The sequence below is a fragment of the Aricia agestis genome, chromosome 10, assembly GCF_905147365.1.
Source record: "Aricia agestis chromosome 10, ilAriAges1.1, whole genome shotgun sequence".
In the NCBI taxonomy this organism is placed as follows: domain Eukaryota; kingdom Metazoa; phylum Arthropoda; class Insecta; order Lepidoptera; family Lycaenidae; genus Aricia; species Aricia agestis.
This window is the reverse complement of record NC_056415.1, coordinates 5690684-5718187: the sequence shown is the minus strand read 5'-3', so window position 1 is coordinate 5718187 and position 27504 is coordinate 5690684. Positions and strand designations below refer to the sequence as shown.

Below are 27504 nucleotides of genomic sequence, written 5' to 3'. Positions count from 1 at the left end.
AAGAAGGTTCAGCAAACGATGTTGCAGCAACACTATTGATTTCTAAGAATTTCTATGAAAGTCCTTCTGCAGTTGACAACATAAATCTAGCAAGGCAGTTGTAGAGTTACCAAGCTTTATGTAGCCCGCTAGCAAGCTATATCTTAACAAAAGAGCAATCATCTATACTTCCATACTAATGTTATAAATGTGAAAGTGTGTTTGTCTCTTACTTCTTCACGCCCAAACTGCTAAACCGATTTTGCTGAAATTTGGCATGGAGATACTTTGAGTCCCGGGAAAGGACATAGGATACTTTTCATCCCGGAAAAATCTACGGTTCCCGCGTGATAAACGAATTATGACGCAACGGAGTTGCGGACGTCATATAAAAATAAAAATATCCTGATTATAGGTGTCGGTGTTGGTGCTACTTGCCAATTATATAGAATCTTATTTGCTCCTCCCCCTGCGAAACACGTAAATCACTACACGTTTTCTCGAACTAGTGTGACCAATTAAAATCACCTTTGATCTCTCATCACATTCTACAAGTGAACCGGTGGTTTCACGCGAACTAAAACTTGGTATTTTTTTCCAATAACTGGCTGTTTACTGTTTAGCAAGTTTTTTTTACAAAAGTAACTCTATTTTTAGCGATTTTTGTCTAAAGAGCTTGACTACTTTTGACTTACTAAGTGTATTCTTTCGGGGATCGCTCATTTGCAAAGGATCATTTTTGAATTTGTCGCAAATGAACTCGTACGAACGGGTTTCCTATGGCCTATGGGGTACCATGAATTTGGTTATTCAAGAAACCAGTTCATTCCAGTTCATTTACAAGACTTCAGACCGTACCCAGGGCCGCACAAAGGAACGAACGTTCTGTAAGCAGAATTATTGCAAGAAATTGCTTTATAAACTTGACTAGATGACGCCTGCAGCTCCGTTGCATCAAAATTTGTTAATCGCGCGTAAACCGTACATTTTTCGGGATAAAAAATATCACATGTCCTTACCCGGGACTCAAAGTATCTCCGTATCAAACATAACAATCGGTTCAGTGGTTTGGGCTTGAAGAAATAACAGACAGACACACATATTATTAGTATAAATATGTAGAGACACTTAAGCACCCATACAGCAGAGGTTCCGTAATGCTGCGTGCGTCTACACGTGACTAAAATTCTGACACAAAGTTCAAGGGATTATAGAGTCATCTTTCGAGTGAAATATTTTATTGCTAGAAGCCCTACCATGTGTTGCTACACATTGAGCATCAAATCCACTAAGTTCCGAGCCATAAGTAAAAAGGATTATTGCCAATTCTGTATAAAATATCATGCCTTCTCTTTACTACAAGCGAGAACGCTCTCGTTCTTCGATGAGGCGCTATATTTAACAAAGGATTAACTACAGTGCCCAGATAGACATTAGAGACGTCATAGTGACAAGAACATTTGTCAAGAAACCACAGCTTCCGTATTCCTGAACCGCTCCGCTCGTTGTCAATTCAAAAGTATTCTAATTTGAGAATAAATGTCAATAATTAATAGAATTATTAATAGCAAATATTTGTAAAATGCCAAGGGAAAACATTCACCTTGTATCGAGTGTAGGTCAACCCAAGGTCACGGAAGGACTCGCCTTTGACCGAGCGAGTTCTGTCTTAAGGTCCAATGTTTAATTAATATCGTTTATGGAAATACTTCCTTTTACGCAATTCTTTTTTTAATTTTTCCTCTCCGCTCTACAATGTGTAACAAAACTAAGTGATAAAACTTGGTATGTATGTGGCCCTTATAAAGAGTTCATTCTGAAAGTAGCAGCGTTGAAACAGCTAAAAAATTTTAGTGGTTTGGGCAAGCACCCGCGCGTCCTTATTTTACCATACAAGAGTAAAAAAAAAAGGGTTACCCTTTCAGAGGTGCATAGTTTCACAGCGAACTCAATATAGGGGACCCATACACATACTAAAGTATTATCACTTAGTTTTGTTACACCCTGTATTTAATAATGTATTACACGAACTCGTAGAACGGCTTGGGAAACGCGCGTTACGGAATGTTACTTTTTTACTTCCGAATCCGGCGTGTTTCCGTGTTAAAATTACCGAAGCTAAATAGCCTTTACGCACTGAATAAATAATCGGCCAAGTGCGAGTTGGACTCGCGCACGAAGAGTTCCGTACCATTATAGAGCAAAAATAGTAAAAAATTGTGTTCTTTGTATGGGAGCCCCACTTAATTATTTATTTTATTTAAATTTTATTATTAATTATTAAAGTATAAATACAGCTGAGCATTTTGTGTACATTTCAAGTGCCTACCTGTTGTCATCATTGATACCGATAAATAATATATTTATTATACCGAGCAAAAAATGTTTAAAAAATCACGTTTGTTGTATGGGAGCCCCCTTTAATATTTTAATTTAATTTGTTTTTAGTATTGTTGTTATAGCGGCAACAGAAATATTGGGTACGGAACTCAAAAAATAGTAATCATTAACAAGTAACATTTGAAACGTATAATTGGGATTTTTTCCTGGTATAGGTATGGCATATTCATCTAACGAACTGAAGCAGAGGTGAAGGCTAGTTTAGAGTGTAGTCCTAGACAAGGGCGTCGCCAGGGGGGGGCAGGGAGGGGCAGCTGCCCCCCCTGCCCCCCTAGGCAGATGAGGGACCTACGTAGTTTGGTCGCGTTACGTTAAACTCAGCCGACAGATAACAATTAACATTAAATTGACATGATCCAACCAAATGACGTTGGTCAACTGAACCGCAGTCACCAAAACACGTGTCTAGTTTCCAGTCTCCATGTAGAGATAAGAGAGAGAAGCAGTCCTCACTCCTCAGTCGATTTATAAATTACTAGCTGTTGCCCGCGACTTCGTCCGCGTGGACTTCAGTTTATAGCGCGCGATGTCAACAAAATTGGTGTCAAAAGCTTTTATAAAAAAACCCTGGTACCCCTTAAATCAATACAGGTGTGCAGTGTGCAAACAATAAGTACTTCATTTTTGTATGTTAAACTTTATATATTATGCCAAATTTTAAAGCTTATTTAGCCCCCCAATTACACAACTTTACCCATAAACTATTTATCATTGATAGGTTTAGCCCCAATTTCACCAACGTCTGTTAGTGTTAACAGCTTGTTAAAATATCCTGTCTTCTCTTTCATTCATATGAAAAACAAAACAGCTAACGTGATACTAATTCGAGCATTAACTTTAACAGTCGTTGGTGAAATTTGGTCTTAAGGTTACGTCACTGCCTGCACAGATAAAGTACTGAGTTATTTAATACCGTAGAATAGATATAACAATCGAAAAAAATCGAGACTTAAATGTAAGATGATACCACCTCTTATAGAAAGACTTTTGAGCAAGCGTCAGCGCGATGTAGAAGACGCACGGCGCCATCTATTATGAATTTTTTGAACAAATTTACGACCCTTACAACCCTTTTTTCCAGTAAAAAAGTAGCCTATGTCCTTTCTCAGGCTTTAGACTATCAGTATACAAAATTTCATTACAATCGGTTCGGTAATTTTGGCGTTTGGCGTGAAAGCGAGACTGACAGACAGACAGACAGACAGAGATACTTTCGCATTCATAATATTAGTACAGATTATGTGCACACTGCACAGCTGTTTTTGGGTATTTTGATTAATTAAGGGCCGCGCTACACCGGAATGGCAGCGGCGAGGCGAGCACTTTCAGCGCTGCCATTCCGGTGTAGCGCGGCCCTAAGAGGGGTACCACTTACCAGGGTTTTAAAAAGTTTTTAAATTTGACACAAATTTTGTTGACACCGCGCGCTATAAACTAAAGTCCACGCGGACGAAGTCGCGGGCAACAGCTAGTTATGAATAAAAATAATAATATATAATAAAGTAGGTATGATTAGTTCTGTTATAATAATGAAGTAAAAAATAAAGCGCCATCTGTTTTCATATATTAGAATTAAAATGTTGATTGCATTGATATATTTTCTGGATGGAATATAGGCCAACACAACACACTCGAACTCCTTAGAAATGCAGTAGGAGTTCTATAAGATAAGATAGATTGATTATTATTATAGCAAGTGATAATATTATTAAACATAATATTCTAACGTATTAAAAACTATAAACAAAAACATAATAACTAATAAGTATGATTAGTTCTATGTTCCAACGAAGTAAAAAAAAAAGCGCCATCTGTTGAATCGTATTAGAACTAAAATGTTCATTGCATCGCGACGATATATTTCTGGATTTTTTATAATATTATACATAAAATATATTTAAGATTTTTGAAATATTATTTTAATACACATCCAAGACCCAGGAACATTGAAAACTTTTTGTTCCGCCTGCGGGACTCGAACCCAGGACCCCCGGGATGAGCGCTGGCCACGCGCAATGCGAATTCATTTTCATCGAAATTTTCATGGAAATAAGATATTTTCCCACATCAAAATGTAGCCTATGTCCTTTCTCAGACTCTAGAATAACTGTGTACAAAATTTCATTGCAATCGGTTCAGTAGTTTTGGCGTGAAAGCGAGACAGACAGACAGACAGACAGACAGAGATACTTTCGCATTTATAATATTAGTATAGATAGGCCGTATAAGCCGTAGCCTAGGGGTGGCAGCGTCACTTTTTAATTTCTTCACTTCCTTGACAGACTATATACGAAATCTGCCGCCTTCCTGGGACGCTGCCACCCCTAGGCCACGGCTATATAAATTGACTGCAGAAATGAAGTGGCCTATACTCATAAAATTATAAATCCGACACTGGATAGAGGGGTAGATAATAATTTTATTTTATCAACATTATAGTCCCTGGGTCTTCCCTACTTTCGACACGATCGAGTTCTTTATACGCAGCCCCGCTAGACTCGTAGAATTTTACAACAAAATCATGCAACCTTCAGTTGGTCAGGTTCTCCTTCTGCGTTTATTTTTACGATCGCATTATAATAATTTCATCATTAATATCCAGACAAAACAGATCATCATAAAAATTATACTATTTTAAGTTTGTTTACTCAATATGAAATATTGCACTTCCGGTGCCTGGGTGTGACTCTTATTTAAATGCAACCTTTCACTAATAGTTGTCATTTTGGTTTACCTCGATAATTTACCTTGAATGATGCTTTGCAGAAAATCATGATATCAGTACTTGAATACGATGATAATATTAATTCAAGTATGTGTCAAGACTCTAGCCATTTAGTTTTTAGCCAGATTTGTATTGTTAGAAAATAGAAATTGAATGTTTGCTTAATGAATAACTGAGTAAACGAAATTTCTAATGAATCACAATAGAAATCAATACGTATATTTAGACTGTTAGTCGTTTTCTTTAGGTAATATTCAATTCGTCACCGCTTACTATTTGTTCCGTATTAGCCACCCACCCACCCTAACGCTTTTGAATAATCAAGCTGATTGAAATTTGTATCATATATTTAAGTTTTTGAATGGACATTACAAAAAAACTGTAAGGATCTTACGAAGAACTTAATATTTTACGGTTATGTGTAGTAAATTAAAAAAAATACTTTGGTTTAAATCATAAGAGATTAATTATAAACCCAAGAGAGCACTTTAAATATAGAGGTAGATCGGTGAAAATGGATATTTACTTATTAATTGCCATCTCACTAAATTGTCATTTACACGGTCGAGTTCTTTGTGTTACCTTTTTTACCCCTATAAATATTTAAAGGCGAGACCAGCACCCGATCTAGCCATTTAGCCGCTCCAGGCAAAGATCATTTTCGCCGCCCTTTACATATACAGGAAACATATTTGTTGGGGGAAAATGCGAGGAATATTTGAGTAAAAAATACTCAAATATTTCCACTAGCAAACTTAAGGTAGGTTAGCTGGTAAAATTCTCAAGCTTAAGTGGTGTATGGCTAGGTTGGAAGATAGGAATAAGTCAATTTCGCCGCCCCTCATTTTTGCCGCTCTGGGCAAATGCCCGGCTCGCCCCCCCTTAGATCGGGCCCTGAGCGAGACTGCACAAAGTACAAACTGACACCACGCTGCAGCGAAGCGACGCGACACTTCACGTTTCATACAACTGACATTTTATGTCGCGTAGCGTCGCTGCCGAGTAGTGCGGCTTTTCTCATACGACTTCATGCACAGAATTTTTGGCCATGACATGTCGCGTCGCTACTGTGTAGTTACGCCTAGTGCGGTATCACCTTTATTCTTACCCATATGCAAGTTAATAGCTTTAATTTCTCTTATCAGATTCAGTTCATCGGTATAATGGTCCACGCGTTCCAACTACTGTTCATCGAGTGCGACTACCCGCGCGCGTTCGTGTGGTGGATCGGCATGCACGCCGTTATGTTCTTCTTCCTCTTCAAGGACTTTTACAACCAGTCCTACAGCAGATCTAAGGTATTTTTAAATATAATGTAGCTTTACCAGAGGAGTGTATTAAGCCCCAATTTCACCAACGTTTGTTAGTGCTAACAGGTTGTTAAAATGTCATGTCTTCTCTTTCATTCATAAGAAAAACGAAAGAGGTAACGTGATACTAATTGGAGCGTTAACTTTACAGGCATTGGTGAAATTGGTGCTAACTCTTAAGTTATCTCTTGAGTTGGATCTAGAACTTAAAGAAACATAAAGGACTCAAAATCCTTGCTTCGATTCGTTTTTTTTTTTGTAAATAATAGTAGCTGCAGTGTAATAACATTTTTTTACTGACATAAACGGTCTTACCACAAAAAACTAAACATCTGTTGTTTTGAGACCATTTTGTACAGAATTTTTCTCTAATCAACTGTTCAACAGGTGTTTAAATCTTTTGTAGTAAGACGTTACGGCCATTAATTTTCAATGAAGGTATCAAAACAATCGATCGCAAATACTATTAAACAGTCGTTTGAAGTTTATTTCTGTGGCTAATTTCGCTGTCGCGTCAATTATTTTTTTCAGTCGGCAGTCAAAGCAACACAGCCGGTGAGCACAGAGATCGACGAGGTGACGTACAAGAACGGCGTCATGAAGAACGGATACAGCAACGGGCACACGAACGGGCGAGTGCGCGCGCGCACCGTGCTGCCCGCCGGCAACTGACCACGCCCCCCCGCGTAGGCCACGCCCACTGACGTACAGACACACACACACACACACACCGGGAATAGCTGTGTAATCGTAACGTTACATGGAGAAGGGTACTTAGATAATTCTATTTAAAAAATTCGTCAGCGAAGATAGAAAAAAATATGAGAATATTATGACGCGATATGATGTAAAATTCTATACTTTTTTATTGTTAACTTTCGCCTTCAAAATATTGAATGCATTGTCTAAGCAACAGAGTGCTTAGTCAAAAGTTGGATGTTAAACATGTATGGGATTTGAAACATTGCAAAGTGCCATGGCGCTTGCGATACATTTTTGACATCTAACTTTGCTATCGACGTTGGCGAATGGATTTTGACTCGGAGGCTTGTTATAATTTTCATACGATTCAATTACGATATCGTTACGATTACGTAATTTAATGTTCCTTGCTTGACCATTTAGCGTGACCACAGTAGAGATGAGAATAGAAATACTGACAGATTTCAGGGAGAAATGATAAAATATATTCCTCATCTGTCACTTTGACTATTCATCGAAAGCCTTTCTATGGTGGCCATGCTAGTGTAACTGACCAGGATAATAATCTGGCGTTTTTAATGCGGCAATACTGCGAGCTGAAATGTGATTGGTTAAATCTCGAAAATTTGATTTAATCGACATTTTTGTTTAATCGTTAACCTTCCGCAAAAACCATTTTATTTTCCTGGTCGGAATTTCACCTATTGTTGATACATTCGCTGCCAATAATCGGGTCAACAAATAAGCAGAAAACTTATTAGCACAAAAATTTATTGTCGATGTTAATAGATTGTCCTATCGTCGATATTTATTTTTATATTCCCTACTCTTTTGAGTTCGCCAAAGCTGTTGCGGCTTTCAAAAAAGCTCTTTACATCTGTTGTTAATTTCCTCAACGCCAAATCGATCATAATTTCTACATCTTATTTTGCACGTGTTGGTTTCTTTCTTTACGTCACTGTAACGCAGAGGCTAATACACGCAACAATGAATTGTGCTGAACTAAATACGTTGTCGATATCGGTACGTTGCTCGTCGATATGAACGCGACAATATCGTCACGATATCGCACGTATCGAGCGCTGGGCGGTGTCGGCTGTAGTTTAGTGTAACGTGACCTATCTAGTGTACATAAGTAAGGCGATTACCGAGGTGTAAATTTCATTTTAACTGATACTAAAGTATTGCTAAGTTTTGTGATCGCATAGCGTTTTATACTTTTATTACATTTAGATATTTCGCTTCTAGTATAGGCGCCGCGACGGGAGGCGCTGTAATTTTAGTTTGGATGATGCAAGGTTAATTTAGTTCAGGGCGCTAGCTCGACTGTTTACTGTTATCGAACAAACCGATTGTACAAATGGAGTCGTTGAATATTTATTTTTATTTCTATGTTGTAAATTGTTGAACGACTTAATATATTATTTTAAACGATTTGAAAAAAAAGACAATATTTTTTGTTAATCGATATCCGCAATTACTACTTAGATGAAATATTTAATATTATTAGTGAATATTTTTTAGTTTAAGAACTTTTGCTTAAAGCAAACGATATCCGATTGATCGTGTACGATCGCGACTTCTACTGCATCTTTCCGATTTCAAATAAATTATGTTTATTTTTAATTAGACGCTTGTGTTGGGTATTTATTTCTGAAAGTTATTTTTAACGTTATTTATAATCGCATTAATATTGTGAGGTCAGTATTTCTACAAACGTTGAAATTATATAGGAGATTACAAATTCATTTACTGATCAGAGTTTGCAGAAATATTGGCAGGAGGTATAGGCCGTACCCCGGGCAGTGATTGAGAGAGACCAAATAACATTTTAACCCCTATTGGGATAATTTTTGTCGTTTACCGACTAACTAAAAATCAAAAACAATGGCAACTATTACAGACTTTTTAAACTATTTCTAGGTACAGTCAATTTTGCATCTTAAAATGTAGACCAGAGTGACAAAAAAGTTCTATTCAGCTCTTTAAGTCTACAATATCTGCATAAACATACAATTAATAAATGCTCAATGGAGTATGAATGTTGCTTAGTTTAAATTTGAATTAACATTCCGATCAAATTTTTCACTTTAGAATGCGTTAGTTTAGATGACTGAAATTCGGCAGCAGTGTTTATTAAATAGCCTGTTGATGACGAAGTACATTATGAAGTACATTACAAACAGTATTTTCAATTCAGAGGCATAACCGTGTAGAAGTGCTTTTGAATTGTAATTGCTGTATAGTTTTAAGTTTTCGCTCTGGGCCGGCCTCTCGTATTTGATTATGTTACGGGTTACATACTTTAGGTTGTGTGACGAGCCATCAGCATGCTCTATTATCCGCACATTCAAACGCATAAGTTTTTTAGTCTTCCGTTTTATTTTTGTACTTATCAGAGTTGAGGTGCTTTTTGTACTCTGATTCTGCTGTTAGCAGTGTTAGCTAAAGCTCGCCATTGTAAATATAAAATTGTTCAATAGTTTTATAAAAAAATTGGTTCATGTAAATTGCAATTTTTTTACAAAAAATGCAAATAAACTATATAAACACTACCCTACTTTTTTTATTACCTATCCCAATGCCCCTATAACATAAAGTTAGACTATATCAATAATTATTTTAGAAAAGCAATTAATGATGATGAGCTTCTCATGCTACAAAGGTAATGTTGAGTAAAAAAAACAAAGAAAATTTCTAAAAACTAATATTTTAAAAGACAAAACAAGTTTACTAAAATTGCACAGTAGTTAAGAATAATTTACAAACTTACCTAAACACGGTAACGAGTATACAACATTGATCTAAATGCGAGGTTTTATAGTCCAAGAGCCGTTAAGTACTTAATATTTGTACAAAGATATAAAAAAAAATCGAGAAAAGAACCTGCTCATGTAGATTTCGCACATCTGAACCCTAAATTTCCGGCTGAGCTGTCTTCAGTGTTGTGAGAGCGCGCTGAGCATCTGTAGCGGTAGCAGTAGGAGCGATGACATAAGTATGAACCTCCCTTTTTCACTTTTTCTTTGGGCTGAAAATCATTTTTAAAAATTACTCCATTGCCAATCTAGAAAGATTGATTTAGTTTACTTACAGCAGTACTCAGAGACGAACATTAATTAGTTAATTATTGTAATTAAATAAAGATTTTGACATTTGACAGCTACTTACATTATCTGTCAAACTTCATTAAATTGGAGTTTAATCATCATTAAATGTATCTGAGTGCGGCTATTAGGCTGCGTTTCCACCAGAGATGTGTTGCGAGGAATGTGTTCTTAAGATCCAATAGAATCGATGCTGAGCGAGGTCACATCAATGAATGAAGGGATTCTATTTGTTCTCAAAAACACATTCCTCGCAACACGTCTCTGGTGGAAACGCAGCCTTAAGCCTTTCTTGAATGGAATTATAGTCTGTGCGTTTTATGACGATATTGGTGACAGTTTTCATATTCCGTGCTACGGTTTTTTACAAGAAAACAAAAAAAATCAAAATGTAATAAATTATATCCCATCTACAGAAACAAATGTTTCCTATATTTGTAAATAAATTAAAATAAAAGTTGCTAAATGCTAACCTATTAATAAAAAATTATAAATATTAACTGTGAAATAGGAGTATAAAATTAATGTTAAGAAAATATTTGAAAAATGTCAGATGCATGAAAAGGAACTTATGTCAATAGAGATTGACTCTGTTGAATCGAAATCAAATCGATAAAAAGGGCGGCCATCTTAAATCGCCGGCGCCACTATGAAACGTCAGTACGAAATCGATAATTTCGATTGCAATTCCTTTAGGAAGTGATTCGATATTTTAAAATTATCGATTAATTTTTTTAGGTAACTTCCCTACTATTGTCAATTATTATGTGTCACGCTCACGCATAGCATCTTAAAACGCACAGGGTATAGCATATAGTATTTCAGCATATTATGGTCAAATTTGAGGTTAAGTAATGATTTCTTAAATTTTTCTCAAGAGCTCAGTGCAATACATGAAAGAATAGACGTGGGAGAGCCATGCTTTGGCACGAATGGGCCGGCTCGACCGGAGAAATACCACGTTCTCACAGAAAACCTGTGTGAAACAGCGCTTGCGCTGTGTTTCGCCGAGTGAATGAGTTTACCGGAGGCCCAATCCCCTACCCTGTTCACTTCCCTACCCTCCCCTATTTCTTTCCCATCCCATCCTTATCCTCCCCTATTACCCTGTTCCCTCTTAAAAGGCCGGCAACGCACCTGCAGCTCTTCTGATGCTGCGAGTGTCCATGGGCGACGGAAGTTGCTTTCCATCAGGTGACCCGTTTGCTCGTTTGCCACCTGATTTCATAAAAAAAAATTACGAAAAATCAACATTTTACTCACATCTCTTCCCTGCCATGAATCTTCTGTCCACTCCCAAACATTGCCTGCCATGTTGTACAAGCCAAAGTCATTGGGAGCAAACATATCTATGGGACTAGTACCAATGAACCCGTCTTTAGCTGAGTTATGATTTGGAAATGTTCCTTGCCAAATGTTAGCCCTGAAACATTCTCTCACCTTAGTTTTTCTTTAACTATTTAATTTAATCATAATCACAGATTGCAATTTTGATTAAGGTTAACAAACCCCATAGGTAATAAACAAATAAGTAAGTATATAAGATGGCATAATAAAGAATTTATTTTTTATTTATAATAATTTTTAGTCATCATCCCAGCTTACTGCCACATAGATGGAGGGTTTTTAATTTTTTTCAATTGTGTAATATTATGTTACCACAACCTCTTGCTTAATGCTAACTGGTGTGCCTATTGCATATTATAGCTAATAAGAAAAAAAATAACAAGAAGAAGCTTTACCTATGTTGTTTCTCTGGATACAATTTATCCCCCCATGGGTACTTGGTGTTGTTATGGCCACCTCTGCAGGCCGCCTCCCATTCTGTTTCCGTAGGTAATCTACCGTTTCTCCAAGCACAATATGCCTTTGCATCATTCCAGGAAACATGAATAACTGGGTGATCCATTAGACCTGCAGTTATAATAAAAACTAAATATTTATTAATTAACCTAGTTAATAGTCCTTATATTCACAAAGTATAAGTTTTTCTAATGTGCTAGAAAAAGATAAACAGACGTTGTGTAAGTATGTAGTTATTCTTTGTGAAAATATTTTTATTAATAAGAGTTAATGTACAGAAAATTCACTAGAATAAGTTAGTTTTAGTTGATAAAAAAGACAATATTTACAAGACATAAGAAAGAACAAGTTTAAATTTAGTAGGTATATTATTTACCTTCTAAATCACTATCTGGGCCATAAGGGTTTTTCCAGCTACTACCATTGACTTTGTACCACCAAGGTGCCTGCATCACTCTATAATCAGTTAGCTGCTCCTTAAATGTGTCGTTGAGGAAGAGTGCAAACACAAAACTGTCACCATATACTTCTGCTTCAGTCTTATATTGTGTGGCATCAACGAAACTTTTAAAATCTATGTTCGAAACTTCATACTTATCTAAATAAAAACTTTTCACTTTCACCAACTGCTTTGGACCCTCCTTGTCGGCGTCGAGAACGATATCGTCGGTACCAAATTGATAAGTATTTTCTGGTACCAAAACCATCCTACTTTCTTTATCACTTGGAAGGTCAATGCGACATTCACCTTCTTCAGATGTTAAGTTAATATCACCTTCATTCTTTATATATTTTGCTTTACCTCTATCAACATTGCAGCCACAATTTTCTTTATTTTCTATTATTGGCATGTAAATTAGAAATAAAATGAATATTCTTAAATGCATCTTTTATAAAGGTTGTAAAGTACAAGATCACAAAATTTATTAGCACATTGCTGTAAAGTTATAGTAATAATTATCTTTATTGGAGCAAAAATTCTATAAAATTACATTGAATTATTGAAAAGCTAACAAGAAATTTGTTTACTTTTTTTGACATTGACATTTCATCACATATTGGTATGTCAAATTTGACATTAATTTTTTTTCCATCTCTAACGAAGATTTTCGCCAGTAGAATTTCATAAAGCCCTAAAAATTGAGTTGCTAGAAGTAAAAATTAAAATATTTTTCAGAAGTTTCTAAAAATAATAGGAACTTCCGAAAAACGCTATTAGATTATTCCGTTGTAAACATTATGATACGTACTTACATTAACAAAGGCATTATATCACTGTACTTTAGTTTTCCGTAATATCTATAAATGCCGTTAACATGCCCCATACCTACTACAGCTAGGATACGAGGCTCCTTTACTGCAAGAAATAATTTTAAAGTTAAAATTTAGCTATTATCGTTTTCGGCATCTGAACTGCCCCGGGGCAGGGTGGGCCGACAGGATAACAGCGAAAGTTTAAATTAAGAACATAAACTACGTATTGCATATTATGGAGTGTAGATGGAGGAGAACTACAGTTCGACAAGGCTTTACAGTTCGACAAGGCTTTATTTGAATGTGGGTGACATTGACGGGAGCGCTGCTGGTAAAGGAGAACTGTCAAACACATGTCAAAAATGACGTTTTTCTATGATAGAAGAGTTTAGTTCCTTTTTTCGTCACGTTCAAATAAAGCCTTGTCGAACTGTATCTCTGTACCTATGTAAAAAGTGTCCGCTGAAATGCGTTAAATTAGGGTGGCGAAAAAAAAATTACAGTAGCAACAGGGTAAATTTTAAATCATTTAGCAGCTTTTATTTCAGCTAAAATTAGCTGAAATAAAAGCTGCTAAATGATTACCAATATATTTTCAAAATATATTTTGAAAAATTTAACCTAAAAAGGTTAAATTTTTCAAAATATATTGGTATTAACCCAGTAATTCTGTGACTCGGCTATTCAGCTAACTTCAATTTATATTTTGTCACCAACGACTACATTCATTCCATATCCTTTGCTGCAGCTAGCGCCACTCTTGGAGAATTTTTCAACTGTTATTTATTGCGTACAGCTGGACACTCTTTCAAATATCCTCCATATAAGATAGTTCTCCTCCATCTACCCTCCATAGTATTGCACTAAAGTGCGACAAGGCTTTATATATGAACGTAGGCGGGAGCGCTGCTGGTAAAGGAGAACTGTCAAAAATGATATTTTTGTATGATGGCAGCGTTAGTTCCTTTTTTCGCCACGTTCATTTAAAGCCTTGTCGAGCTGTAGTACTATGTAAGCAATATGTAAGTCTACGTGCTTTCATGGATCATCGGTTTTGTTCGGCTATTTCCGTATCCATTCGGCCTGCCCTGCCTGCCCTGCCCCGGGGCAGTTCCAGATGCCGAAAACGCTATATCTCAATAATATTTATACCTGGTCTTCTCAAAGGTAAATTAAGTTATGGTAGGTAGGTATAGGTACCCATACGAACAGCCTCTTGAATGGAGTACGCAAGACATTTATCCCGTTCATCGACTAACACATTGAATATCTTTTTAAATGCAGGAACTTCTCTTGTAATCTGCTCAAACTGTTCCTTTATAAAGTCCGTGTCCTTATATTTTTCTAGATGAGCCCGACTACAATGCGAATAATTATTATTACTTACTAACAAATATTGAAGAAATATTACGTCTAATGTATATAGTCACTAGAACCACTTAAAATATACAAACTTTATAGGCACGGGCTTTGATGTAGTCAGGTGGTAAATGATCTGAATAAACTCCATCACCGAGAGTGTTTTCAATGCCCTATCAATAGTTATTCGCATCGGTCTATCACCAAGGAATAACTTGCATCCAGGAATTTTTTTCACCTACAAATAGAAACATTAATTACATCTTTATCACCTTATAAAGATATCTGCGTCATTACTTACAGACGAAGTCGCTGTCGTCTATAGACCACTGAATCCATTGAAAGCTATACTCCAGCCACTTCAACAGCTTTTTCAACGTAACAACTTGACAAAATCACCCCAAAATTGGGCCTCAGAGTTCAGACCTTACGTACCTCATGGTACGCCCTTCGAAACTCTCCGCCTGGAGCCACCCTAAATTCCTTTGCTAATTCAGCGTACGTCTTTAGAAGCATTGTGTGGAGGAATCCTGATATAAAACCGTGTCCTTTGACAGCCTCTCTAGAATAAAGAGTAAAATATAGTTGCAAAAACTACAATTTTACTAATAATGAATATTACACAGCGTACTGGTATAACTATTATACATAGGTAAGCTGTTTTTGTTATTCACTATGTTAATATTTTTATTAGTACTCGTAAGGGAATTGTAACAGTATACAACATCGAAAGCTCGAGATGAAATCAATATTATTACTTAGTTAAAACCTATAATGCTACGACAGTATATATTAAGTCTATGGTTAAAACACGGTCGCGATTCTCGAAAATTTTTTTACATTCCTCATTGTAATAATTGTATTGCTATAGCGCAATACCATGCACCAATGTGAACGCGATAGCAATATTATTCGTAGGTATGCGAGTAGAATGAGACAACAATAGTAGCAATGGACCAATGTCCAAAAAGTAGTTTAAAGCTGCAAGTATAGTCTGTCAAGAAAGTGAAGAAATTAAAAAGTGGCAACATCGTAGTGTCAAATTTCAAATCAATCTTTAAAAAAAAATCAAAGGGATGACACTACGATGTTGCCACTTTTTAATTTCTTCACTTTCTTGACGGACTATAGTAAGTAGATACTTACTTAAGTCGCTTGCGATCCAGATTTTTAGCATCTTGAATAAATTTTTGTTCGTCCAATTCTAGGATGCCTAACCTTTGGTGACACAACTCCACAAGAATTCCATTTGGGCGCATTATTTTAACAACCTAAGAAAGCATAAGACTATAACAGCAGTAATCATAATCGAATGATACAATATTTAGTTTATTCGAGATGCACAGTAAAAACTCATATTGGCATTGCTACACAATATTATACAATAGGAAAACGTATAGGTACCTACCTCACACTTTTTACGCATTGAAATTATTTGATATCCAGTGCTATACATATAATATGTTAGTTATCACTTATCAATAATTTAACTATTACGCCTCTAGTCCACCGACGCTGCGAACTGCGAAACAGCGGCGAACCGATTTACTGTCTCATCCGCCACACGACAGTGCGTTTTAATGCATCTCACTCTATTGATGTTTCGCATTGGTTTCGCAGAGTTTTCGCAGTCCGCAGAGTCGGTGGTCGGTGGACTATAGGCGTTAAAATGAAATAACGAATTATTTTCGTTCAAATACCTCAGAGACGTCATTAATCGACTTCTTGCTAAAATGCACCGTTCCCAGGAGCGCGACTGTGGCATTATTATCGCACTGCAACAGTTTTGCTGTCGGCGGTAACTTTGACTTGATGTCGTCACAAGGGATATTAATTACTTTGTTATTTGGACCGTCTAGATCATTTGTGGCCTCATAATCTGTTTTGGAATAAAAAAAAATGCTTAAAGGTCGCGCACAACCTTAAGTTCGGTCGTTGAAACTGGAGAGGGAATTGGCAAACTATTGTACAATATCTACCATGTATTATGCAGGCATGTCTTTTTCACAACTGGGGCCGTACCACGAAACCGTTTTGAGACTCAAAGAATCGTACGAAAATGCTGCGTCCTATTCTAACAAACGAGAAATGACATTGTTAGAGCAGGACGCGGCATTCTCAGCCGATTGTTTGAATCTCAAAACGGTTTCGTAGTAGGCCTACTGATCATAATAATTAATATTTGAGTTTACTGGAACTAGAACTATGCTATAATAATTTGATCAAGGATTAACAAAATAAGTAACACTTACTAAAATTGTAATTTGCAACTTGATTGTGAATTTTCAGATGGCCTAATAATTTTTTTGAGAAAAATTGGATGTGACTAAAGTTAAATAATCTCATCTTTTAACAATAAGACTTAAATAAATTTTGCTTTCAAAACTACTTATCATGTTATAATTTAGATATATTAATTTATTGTATTAAAATTATGTGATAAGGTCTTTAGGTTTTATGACATGATTAATTTGTCAACTACTTTGGACTTTTTTTACTACCTAATATTTAAGGAAGTAAGTAATATTTTTGCCACAAGAGTGGACAAATAAAAAAAACTTAGTACTTATATAAAATATTATGAAATAAAAAAAACTTCATTTTCGTTCCGTTTTATTTAACTTAATTAAATTTTAATTTTTAATTTCAACATAATGCTATCGCCTAATGTAAGATCTATTATCACTATAGATACATTATATTAGACCACTTATTAAATTCGACGAGAACAATCTTCAAATGGAAAGTCAATATACATAAAAGGCTCAGTCTGCTTTTTTACCTGAAAATAATATTACAATATTACTATAGAATTAAAACAATCGAATGAAAATAGTACAAATAAAAATTAGCTCTTACTTCCTTCCCCATATAACAAACTGTAACTGTTACAGTTGTAGCCGATGAATCCTATTATAGTTTGTGGCCTTATAATATTTAATTTTATTAAAAGTTAATGGAATACGAGAATTACGAGCATTTTTCTCATCGCTCCTAGACAAGTAAGGTAATGACCGCCGGTGTCTCGTTTCTCTATTTTTACTATACATTGTATCGCCTTGGGGTGGCATAAGTGCATTATAAAAGTCTATACCCGCACATCAATCATCACGGCAGCCACCGTTTCGGTATGAGCTTGTATCCGGCGTACAGCACACAGCCCACACACGCCACCCGCAGCGACGCGCGCAGCACCCGCGTTGATAAAGATGTGGGAGGAACCCTAGAACATATAATAGAATATAGAATATAGATGTTACAAAATGAATGTACAGGCGGAGTAATCGTTGAACATACAAACAATAACACGCACATCTGCATACAGCCTTCTTAATTTTTTGGAAATGGGAGGTAAACGAAGAAAGACGAGGTACCTAGTAAAATTTAATGCAGTAGTTTTAATGACGAAGTTAATAAATTGTGATATATATTCGTGAAGGCCGTAAAGGAAGATCTTCGTCCGAGCGTGGTGTTAGGTATGCTCGGTCAGGCTGGAGCCGACATGATACATTTCAGCTGTCGTATAATAATATATACCGACGCACTTAGAAAACTTCGATAGCGCGATGCAGGAATGTTGCGATAATTGTGGGTACCAGTTACCACCAACTGGTACCAACTATTAATAAAAAAAGGGAGGTATGTTGCCTGACATTTAAAAGCATTGAAAACGCCACGTAACTTGTGAGCAAATGTGTGATTTTAAAAATACCTATTCTACAATGTGCAGTAAATAAAGTTCAATTTTTAACTACAATCTTAAAAATCTCTGTGTAGCCGACCCTAAACAACATTTTAAAAACGACAATAACAACACATAATATAATAAGTAAACTCACTTGAGCAGCGGCACAATATCTTGCGGCGTGATCTTGCCCCAGTGCTCCACGATGCCCGCCACGTGGCCAATACCGACCACACCCACTATACGACACGGCTCACGACCTGCAATACAGGGATAACCAAATAAGTAACTATATTATATGGATCTACGTCTATTAACCGATTCAGTGCGGTGTCATAGGACAACTCAATCATCCATGTTTTTATCTATCTTCATCAGATTTTTAATAACGTTATTAAGTAAATAACGTAGATAATAACGTTATTAAGTGACATAGTTAATATTTTAATAAAAAAAATAATAAAAGTGAAAAGAAACACTTTCTAAATAAAAAATTGTGATCTAAAATTACTAAAAAAATGGTTTCAATTTAACTCACGCGGCTGCAGCGCGGCGACCTGCAGCGAGTGGCACAGGTACATGTCCCGCTCGACGACGAACACGCGCTTCAGCGGCGGGAACTCGCCCGCCATTTCCTCCAGCATGTCCTCCAGCATCTTCTTCTGCTTGCACCGCTCTACCTCCTCGGCGCTGGATTTTTTTTAAAGATTTTTTAAGCTTTTATCGCGGGCTTGGGTAAGAAATTCCGTAACGAAAAACAACTAACATGCAACATCTAATGTCGTTTCAGTTAGGCAGAATTTAGCTTACGTAGTAACTATTTAGTAATCTGTGCTTCGACTCGGTGTGACTCGGGGTGTGATGGTCGCCGTACCGTGCGACGTTGCCAGACTTCGGTACGGTGTTTTTTTGCGTCATTTGCGTGCGACAAGACGTATGCGAATTATAATTGCATAAATTGATAAAAGAATGCTATGCAATAGCTTTACCGAGGCAGTCATCGAGTATCACACGTATTTTTTTTTTTTATTACAATGGTTGGTTCATATATATCGCACAAATTAGTTTATCGCGAGGGAGCCGTACATTCCTCAATGTTAATATAGTCGCATATGAATTGGTTCTGGAGGCTTAAGATAATAGACAGACAAAAACTTACGCATTCATAACACAGGTCAACAATAAATTTGGTGCCTGAAAACTAAAAGCTGTTTCTGTAAGAACTTTGTGCCCCGATCACATGTTTATAAGAAATTTTCTTTCCATCATCTCAGGTTTTTAAGATATTTAATTCCAAAGTTTCAAGAATCTCGAATTTTAGTCTATTTCAGAATCGCTTTACAACTATTGAAATAATTTATTTTCATGAGTTTTGATGAAATATGTTTAGTAAATATACAGATTTTTTTTTTATTATTTTTGTATGTTCAACGATTACTCCGCCGTTTTTTCATACAAAAATTGTTACTCCACGTCGTATGAGCTAGGTAAAGCATTTTGAAAACTGTCATAACATTGGGGAAATTAGTCATAATTCATTGAAACAAGTTACATTCTCAATAAGAAGTGTCTCCCTCTGGCATACATATTACAAAACTAATAAAAATCAACGATATCAAAATACTTAGATACGACGTATGCCGTCAAAACTGTAGCAATGTTTTTGCATGCAAAATGTGTATAGAGAAAATATTGTCGTCCTTTTTTGTCTTACAGTAGTTGCTTATACTACTTTCTCTTTCGCTCATTTTACGCTTTAATCGAATCGAGAAAATATTGTCGTCCTTTTTTGTCTTACAGCAATAGCATATACTACTTTCTCTTTCGCTCATTTTACGCTTCGCTTTGATTTCGAGGGTGACACATTTTCGCGCTGACGATTGTATGGAATGACTTTTCTAACGTTCTAATTCTATGATAAAAATGAATACTTTCAACTGCAATGTGATTCTGAAATGGGATAAAATGCGAGATTTTTGAAACTTTGGAATGAAATATCTTAAAAATCTGAGCTGATAGAAAGAAAGCTTCATAGAAACATGCATCGTGCACACAAAAGTCTTATAGAAACTGCTCTTAGTTTGCAGGCAACAAATTTTTTTTCGATTTTGTTGACCTGTGTAATATTAGTATGGATTTAAAAAATTGGCGTCTGTAATATATGCGTAAGTTAAATCCGTTTCCCGTTTTAAATTGATATTTTTAATTTTATTCATACTTTCAACATACCTTATACTTTTGTTTGAAGTGAGTAAATGCCAAACAAATCTGATAGTCTGTCCCCAGGTGAGAGACGCAATGGCTCTCTGCAGAGTGATGTCTATGGACCGGTCACCGAGCTGCACTATACAATTTGGTATCCTTTTAGCCTGTATGAAAAAATATTCTTGCTGTACTATCAGAGAAGATGATTTCAAGGTAGATGGAGGACCATGTCATGTGGTCGGCTTATGTAAATTCAATGTTAGCTGTGATTGATTGGATATGTTTGATTTTACGCGAAAAAATTACTTAGGTCAGTCATCTGCCTAGGAATCAACTTCTCTGATAGTACATACTGCATTCATTATGTAGAACCCAGTCAAAATATATGAAGACCCGATATCATGACGTCATAACTATGTTAAACGCATTTAGGGACTAGCTGAGGCCCTTACAGATGGCTGGATGATTTGACTAGTTAGAACAATATTATAGTAAAACTAGCTGACTCGGCAAATGTTGTTTTGCCATATAAATTATTTCTAGTATTAAAAACCTATTCTCAGGCGTAACAAATGTACAAACAAAAAAAATCATTAAAATCGGTTGAGCCGTTTTGGAAGAGTTCGCGCACAAACACTGTGACACAAGAATAAATATATAATAATTGGAATATAGACTTAGACTAAAGAAAGATGGAAGATAGATGAATATAGTATACCAAAATGTTTTGAAAAAACGCTATTAGTGTCTGTTACCTCAGCCATGGCGCGTCTAAACTCTCCTCCCGGCGCCATGCCGAGTTCCCTTGTGATGTGTGCCGACATGTCCAACAGCAGAATATACATGAGACCATTGAAGAGGCCATTCTGAGCAATTGTCGCTCTGAAAATTTCATACAAATACATTAATTTCATACAAATTAGTAGTAGACTTAAAATTTCAATGTTTTTATGTTTTTTTTTTTTTTTTGCTAGTGGCGTTTATGTGCAAACACATTAAGTAGTACTAGATTTAAGGTGTTTGCACATGAACGCCACTAGCACAAAATTGAAATTTATGAAAAAAAGCGTTAGATAAAGTAATAAAGCACATTGCCATTTTAAGTGTATCAATAGTACTATTACCAACCAATGTAATCTCTATACCAAATTGTCTTATAGTTTTGAAGCCTATTCAATGCAAATAAACAAACTTTTCCTCTTCATAATTTGCGTAAATGTTTAATAATAATAATTAGCATATTAAAAACTTTTTATTCTAAATAAAAAGTACTGGTGTTATTACCTTATTTTAGCAATGTTAATATTCTTAGCTTCTCTTAATATAATTTCTTCATCTAGCAATAATATATTGGTCCTCTGATCACACAACTCAACCATGACCATGTGAGGCCTCACTTGCCTTATAACCTGAAAAAATAAGTTAACTGCAACTTTCAAGTCTGAACACAATCCTACAAATCATAAGTGGATAAGATTAAGTCTTATGTATGTTCAGTTACAAATTTAAAATGTTTTTTTTTTATCTAAGTGCTAGTAATTCTTCAAGCCCCATAAGAGCACTGGTGATTGCGACAACAATAGAATACAAAAGCATTTCCTGGAATCTGCGATTGAAGTAATAAACAACAAATATACTGAACAGTATATTATTTGTAGCCAAAGAGAAATTCCAACAAAGCTTCATTCAAAATTTCAAATTACCATAAAAAATTACTTTTTATAGTAGAAATGAGCAATGAAATTAATAAATAGGGATCCTACTTCACACTTAAGCCATAATATCTTGAAATATGAAAATTAATAAGATTTACCTATACCTTTGAAACATCCTCTTGAGATTCCAAACTAAAATGAGCAGTGCCAACCAAGTACACCTTTCCACCATCAGGTGCATCTAATATTGTTACAGTGCTAGGCAGTCCTTCATTCTCTTCTGCTGCAGAATCCAAGTCTTTTTCATTGTCTAAAATAGCACAATTTAGCTAACTACATATTTGTTCAATCTTTTATTAATGGGAAATCATACATTTTTCTGACAATACTTTGATAAAACTTTCCTGGGATTCAAATGCCTCTTTTGTAAAGGGGCTTGAGCTTCAACATTAAACATACAGACAGGCAGATAATTATGTTATAAAATCTACGAATAATAAAAACTAAGGAAACGTAACTCCCATACTTCAACCGTTTTAAATTTGGCTCCTTTTCGAACACTAAAATATGACAATTTAGATTTTCGCCAAGGTCGTATCCCAGGTAACGTATCTAATATTTCGCGCCGGACGACAGCCTGCGCCGTTATTGTCATTGTCAGTTATGAAACAAATAGTTGTCAAAAGCGGAGAGTATTATGCAGTATACACCAAGCACATCTACTATCACGAAGAAACAACCACATAATTATTATTTTAAAATCAAACATTTTCCTCTGATACTTAAGACATCGATAATAATTATAATATAAGTACATGTAATAATTGGGGCTGGCATGCCATGTATGGCAAAAGCCCTTTATTTAAATAAAGATAAAAAAAAGTATTAATTATGAACAAACCTTGTATGACTCGGGCGAATCTTATGGCGGCTCTCGACATAGGCGAACGCGTTGGCCAACGCGTCTGCAGACGCGTTGGCCCAATGTGTAGAACGGGCGTTCGCGCGTTGGCCAACGTCTAAATACCTACGGCCAACGCGCGAACGCCCGTTCTACACATTGGGCCAACGCGTCTGCAGACGCGTTGGCCAACGCGTTCGCCTATGTCGAGAGCCGCCATATAACTGTCCGAGCACCTAGAGAAGACGTTTTCAGATTACAAAAATCTAGGTATGTGCTAAATTATTACAGAATTGAAATTAAAAACTTACGTAAATTTTGTACTTATAACTCACAATTAATATATTATTATTTTAATAACAGTTAGCAGATTTTTATTTTTGTTCATTTACAATATTAAAGGAAATACTTATTTGTTTTTGTCGATTGAACGTAATTTATTACATTATGTTTTTTTTTTTGTTTTGTTGTAAAAATATCTGTAGCAAGAAATATGAGAATACCCATATCATCTTAATATAACGCATTTAGTATAATGTCAGCCAGACCCTAAAATTTCGTTTATGATTAAATTGTTACATCTTGCATAACACTGTCCATGGCGACTTTGTAAAAATTTTGTCATTATATTATTTTTTGATTATTGCACTTTTAGAATAACATATAAATTTAATAAGACAAACACAAAGAGACCAGCTTAATTTTATGCAAATACCCTAGCATCCAACTTAAATAAACCATATTTTTTGGGTCGACAGAAATACAAGAAATTTAAGCATAATTTTAAACAATTCACTTACAGATGAAATGTTATTCCTGTATTAAAAGTCGTATCTGTATGACTTCTACACCATTTCACAGGGCATTTAGGCATTTTAACAACAAAAATATTGTAAAAAGCTACGTAAAAAGCAAGTAAACAAACCTATGTAAACAAATTGTAAAATGAGTTTGACAAAATTGTCATATCAACCTGGTTGAATGTCACTCGAGTATATATACACGAAAATGTGTACCGAACACATGCATAAATATATGCATGTATTCGGGTCACATTTTGTAGCCTTTTGGTGCACTTTTTTTGACGGAGTTACTCTTTCTTAGTTTTTATTATTCGTAGTATAAAATGGATTTATACCTTTCATATTAAAATTAAAATATCTTCATGAATTATCTTAACAAAATCTGGACGAAGTCAGTATTTTAATATTTACCTTCATTTTTATCAGCTGCAGTTGACTTTGTGTTATCAGGAGAAACTTCACTTACAGTATTTGGAGCTGGGTTTGAATTAGTCTTACCTAAAAATTAATAAATACTTATATTTTATAACTAAAAATTATAAACTTAACATTTCAACCGTTTTTCTTCCAACTAAATGATTCCAATATTTCTTACATCTTAGTTTGGCAAATCTTTTCTTGGCCATTGTTTAATATTCTAGGTGCAATAGTCAAGAGGAATTTCTACTAGTGAATCAAATATACCCATCTAAGAAGCCTTACAAGTTTCTAGTCGGCCTTCCAAGCTAATAAAACTCAAGGTTTTGAACACCAATGAAAAGACACCTGTTTTTATTATTGTCCGACCAGACTAAATTCACTAGTTAATTGAGGCCTATTATAGCTCTCATTAGTGTAAGTAGCAGTTAAAACACAGCATATGTTCCATATTAATTCACTTTAAAGTAAATATGAACCAAACATAAACTATGTATTTCATTATACATTTTTATTGTGTGGTTAAAATGTAGCATTTAAATTTGTAGCATTGTATCTATCCATACTACGCTTTGTTTACATTTAGAACATTCAAATTGTAATGGATACTTAGGATATATGCACTAACTAACATTTTTTATTTGACCATTCTAAATTGTGAAATTGGACATTAACGTTGGACAACATGCTTACCTCCATCATTGTTATCAACTGGTCCACTTCTTGTAGCAATGTGGGCATCTCCACCCCCCTCTTCAGCTTTTAGAAACATTTGACATTCATTAACCAAGTCGCACTGGACTGGCGGAGGTTTTATTGGTTGTTTAATTAGCAGTTGTTCTCTTTCACTGTTGTGTTCCATTGCGAAAACGAAAAAACTCCTGAAAGAAAGAACAATATAACCATGAGCTATTTGTGCGATTTCTCACCTAAAAATAATAAGTAAGATAGTACTTTTTAGTTTATCGACGTCGTTTAGTTCAAAAGTTTTAGTTCATGTGTATACGTGGTAATGTAGGTTGAACGCATATTCAATACGCATGCTGTAAACGAGAAAAATTGTATGAGTAAGATATCAAAGAATTGTGTTGTATTATACAATACCTATTGTAATTTCAGCTTTTTTAGTTGATTAAATGAATAATAATTATCCAATTTATCTTTTCTTCCAAAAAACATTTGACATTAAATTTCAAAATAGATCAAAAATTGTTGACAAGTGGCAACTGGCAATTGACATTTTTTGATAGCTGTCATATCAATGACTGCTCCTCCTTTTTACTTTTGGTACAATTTATGTTAAAAACAAATGATCGGACGCGTCCGACGAAATTTGAAAATGGTTTCTTCTAGCCTCCAGGTTCCAGACTTCCAGCTTGCAGTAACTGCAGAGCCCATAGACTTAATATATATTGTCGTAAAGACCACCTGACAACCCGAAAATGCGTGAGCAATTTCGATCTGTCAATGTGTGCGTGTGCTAGTGATGTATATTTTACTATCGATAGTTTAGTATTTTGTTATCGATAGTATAGTCCGTTCGAGTTATTTTACCTGAGTTTCTATAAGAAATAAATAATATGCAACTATGACAGATTTGTATTTCAAATTAGGTATCATAAATTTTAATTGGCAAAAAAAGGTGATGATTGAAAAGTAGATACACATTTTCTTTTGGAATGATTTTTCAATCGTCGGATATGTTATGACATGAGGTTCTTATAGGGGTAAATAATATACACATAACACATTATAAAGTTACTTATTTATTACTCAGGTAAAATCTATCTGGTAAATCAGCCCTTACATTGAAAGTAAACGTTGAAAGTAAACAACACACTATACTAGTATATTATATTTTATTCTTATTATCATAATATTTTTATTACAATTATTTTTAACCGACTTCCAAACAGGAGGAGTCTAGACGTTCGGCTCTGGATATATTTTTATGTATGTTCAACGATTTATTACATACATCAATATGTATATATATATTATATATACATATTGATGTATGTTATTCCGCCGTTTATGAACCGATTTTCAAAATTTTTCTTTTGTTGTACATTGTCTTGTTTCGAGTAGGTATCATGTTCACAAAAGTGGTGGTCTGGTGATGGTAACCATGAGAAATCGAGGTGACTTCTTGATATTCAAATGGGAAAATATGGTCCCAGAAAATGTTCAAAATCTTTCGATTAATAACCTTCTTGGGATTCCAACCAACACGCCCAATTAATTTCAGCCATTTTCCTCTTATTAGAGGATCTTGAGGGAATCTGTAAAACAAATGATTATGATATATAAATATAAACCTTCCTCTAGTTTTAGAGTCACTCTATATTATAATAGTTATATTATATTAGCTATTATAATAGCTATATTATACTATATTATATTAGTTAAAATAAGATAATATGTCCTTTTTAGTCCGGCCGCACATTTTCCGAATTTCTGATAACAAAAATTCACACAAACACATCGTAGCAATTAGGACATGAAGATTAATTACCTGTGAAATGTATATTTTTCAGGACTATTAGCTGCAAATACTTACAGCACAAGTCACAATTTTTTAAAATAATAATATTTATTCAAAATAACAAACAAATTGAACAATATATTGGAAATACCGAAAGGGCATAAAAACGACTGACGTCTTTTGACGACCTGTCAAATGAAAGTGGTTACAATTTTCATTAGACTGCCTCTCTCTTTTCATCTTGTTATAATTCCATAAAGGATTTTCTTCTCTCTCGCACTCTTTGTTGGTCTTTATTTAGCATTATAGGTTTATGATGTCACCACTCACCAGTCACCACTCACCACACTAGTGTCGCTCTCTGCTCTATGGCCGGGGATTTTTTTCAGTACTCAGTCAAGTCGTTCCTTAACGCGTACGTACATACGTTTTGTTTTGCGTTTAATCAGCTACATTGTTTCCCTTGATAAGTGTTTAGTTTGAACTTTTATACTTTCTGTTGACTTTAAATATTTTGAAATTGTAAGTTGATTGATTTAATGTCGTATTAAAATATAGGTATTAAAAACTATGTTTTGAATTTTATATGTCTTTTTTTTTTAAATCCATGTCAATTTTAAATATTTAGTGCTTTGAAGTCGAAAATACCACAGATCTAGTGCAGTTCGCACCGCTTTTAGTGCTCTACAAATATATACTAGTAATCTGTGGACA

At 35.1% G+C, this 27504-nt stretch overlaps 4 protein-coding genes across 8 annotated transcripts in view; 1 reads left to right on the top strand and 3 right to left on the bottom strand.

Annotated features, from left to right (window-relative positions):
- LOC121731409 (elongation of very long chain fatty acids protein AAEL008004-like) overlaps nucleotides 1-9671 on the top strand; it is a 47353-nt gene extending 37682 nt beyond the window's left edge. For all 4 annotated transcript variants that reach the window (XM_042120821.1, XM_042120818.1, XM_042120820.1 and 1 more), the window contains 2 exons: nucleotides 6250-6402; nucleotides 6946-9671. In XM_042120821.1, coding sequence (XP_041976755.1) covers nucleotides 6250-6402; nucleotides 6946-7086 — 294 coding nt within the window. In that variant the 3' untranslated portion in view covers nucleotides 7087-9671. The remainder of the gene's footprint in view (nucleotides 1-6249; nucleotides 6403-6945) is intronic.
- Nucleotides 9672-9806: 135 nt separating this feature from the next.
- LOC121731408 (formylglycine-generating enzyme) lies at nucleotides 9807-12971 on the bottom strand. Its single transcript, XM_042120816.1, has 4 exons — nucleotides 12403-12971; nucleotides 11966-12137; nucleotides 11487-11646; nucleotides 9807-10147 (listed from the first exon to the last, which is right to left on the bottom strand). The coding sequence occupies exons 1-4, from the start codon at nucleotides 12911-12913 to the stop codon at nucleotides 10007-10009; spliced, it is 984 nt and encodes a 327-aa protein (XP_041976750.1). The 5' UTR covers nucleotides 12914-12971; the 3' UTR covers nucleotides 9807-10006.
- On the bottom strand, nucleotides 12829-16985 carry LOC121731175 (traB domain-containing protein-like). Its single transcript, XM_042120530.1, has 9 exons — nucleotides 16892-16985; nucleotides 16340-16518; nucleotides 15786-15910; nucleotides 15075-15201; nucleotides 14735-14877; nucleotides 14481-14638; nucleotides 13281-13383; nucleotides 13056-13174; nucleotides 12829-12864 (listed from the first exon to the last, which is right to left on the bottom strand). Exons 1-8 carry the CDS (start codon nucleotides 16983-16985, stop codon nucleotides 13150-13152), a joined length of 954 nt encoding a protein of 317 aa, XP_041976464.1. The 3' UTR covers nucleotides 12829-12864; nucleotides 13056-13149.
- Nucleotides 16986-17244: 259 nt separating this feature from the next.
- LOC121731406 (traB domain-containing protein-like) lies at nucleotides 17245-25522 on the bottom strand. Of its 2 annotated transcripts, XM_042120813.1 has the most exons (11): nucleotides 25410-25522; nucleotides 24999-25186; nucleotides 24300-24386; nucleotides 22349-22494; nucleotides 21814-21938; nucleotides 21285-21411; nucleotides 20554-20693; nucleotides 18863-19014; nucleotides 18479-18584; nucleotides 17740-17862; nucleotides 17245-17421 (listed from the first exon to the last, which is right to left on the bottom strand). In XM_042120813.1, exons 2-10 carry the CDS (start codon nucleotides 25165-25167, stop codon nucleotides 17748-17750), a joined length of 1167 nt encoding a protein of 388 aa, XP_041976747.1. In that variant the 5' UTR covers nucleotides 25168-25186; nucleotides 25410-25522; the 3' UTR covers nucleotides 17245-17421; nucleotides 17740-17747. The 2 variants fall into 2 exon arrangements, with proteins under 2 accessions (XP_041976747.1, XP_041976748.1); XM_042120814.1 differs by lacking the exons at nucleotides 17245-17421; nucleotides 24999-25186; nucleotides 25410-25522 and adding an exon at nucleotides 24484-24542 and having other exon boundaries at nucleotides 17738-17862.
- Nucleotides 25523-27504: the final 1982 nt, after the last annotated feature.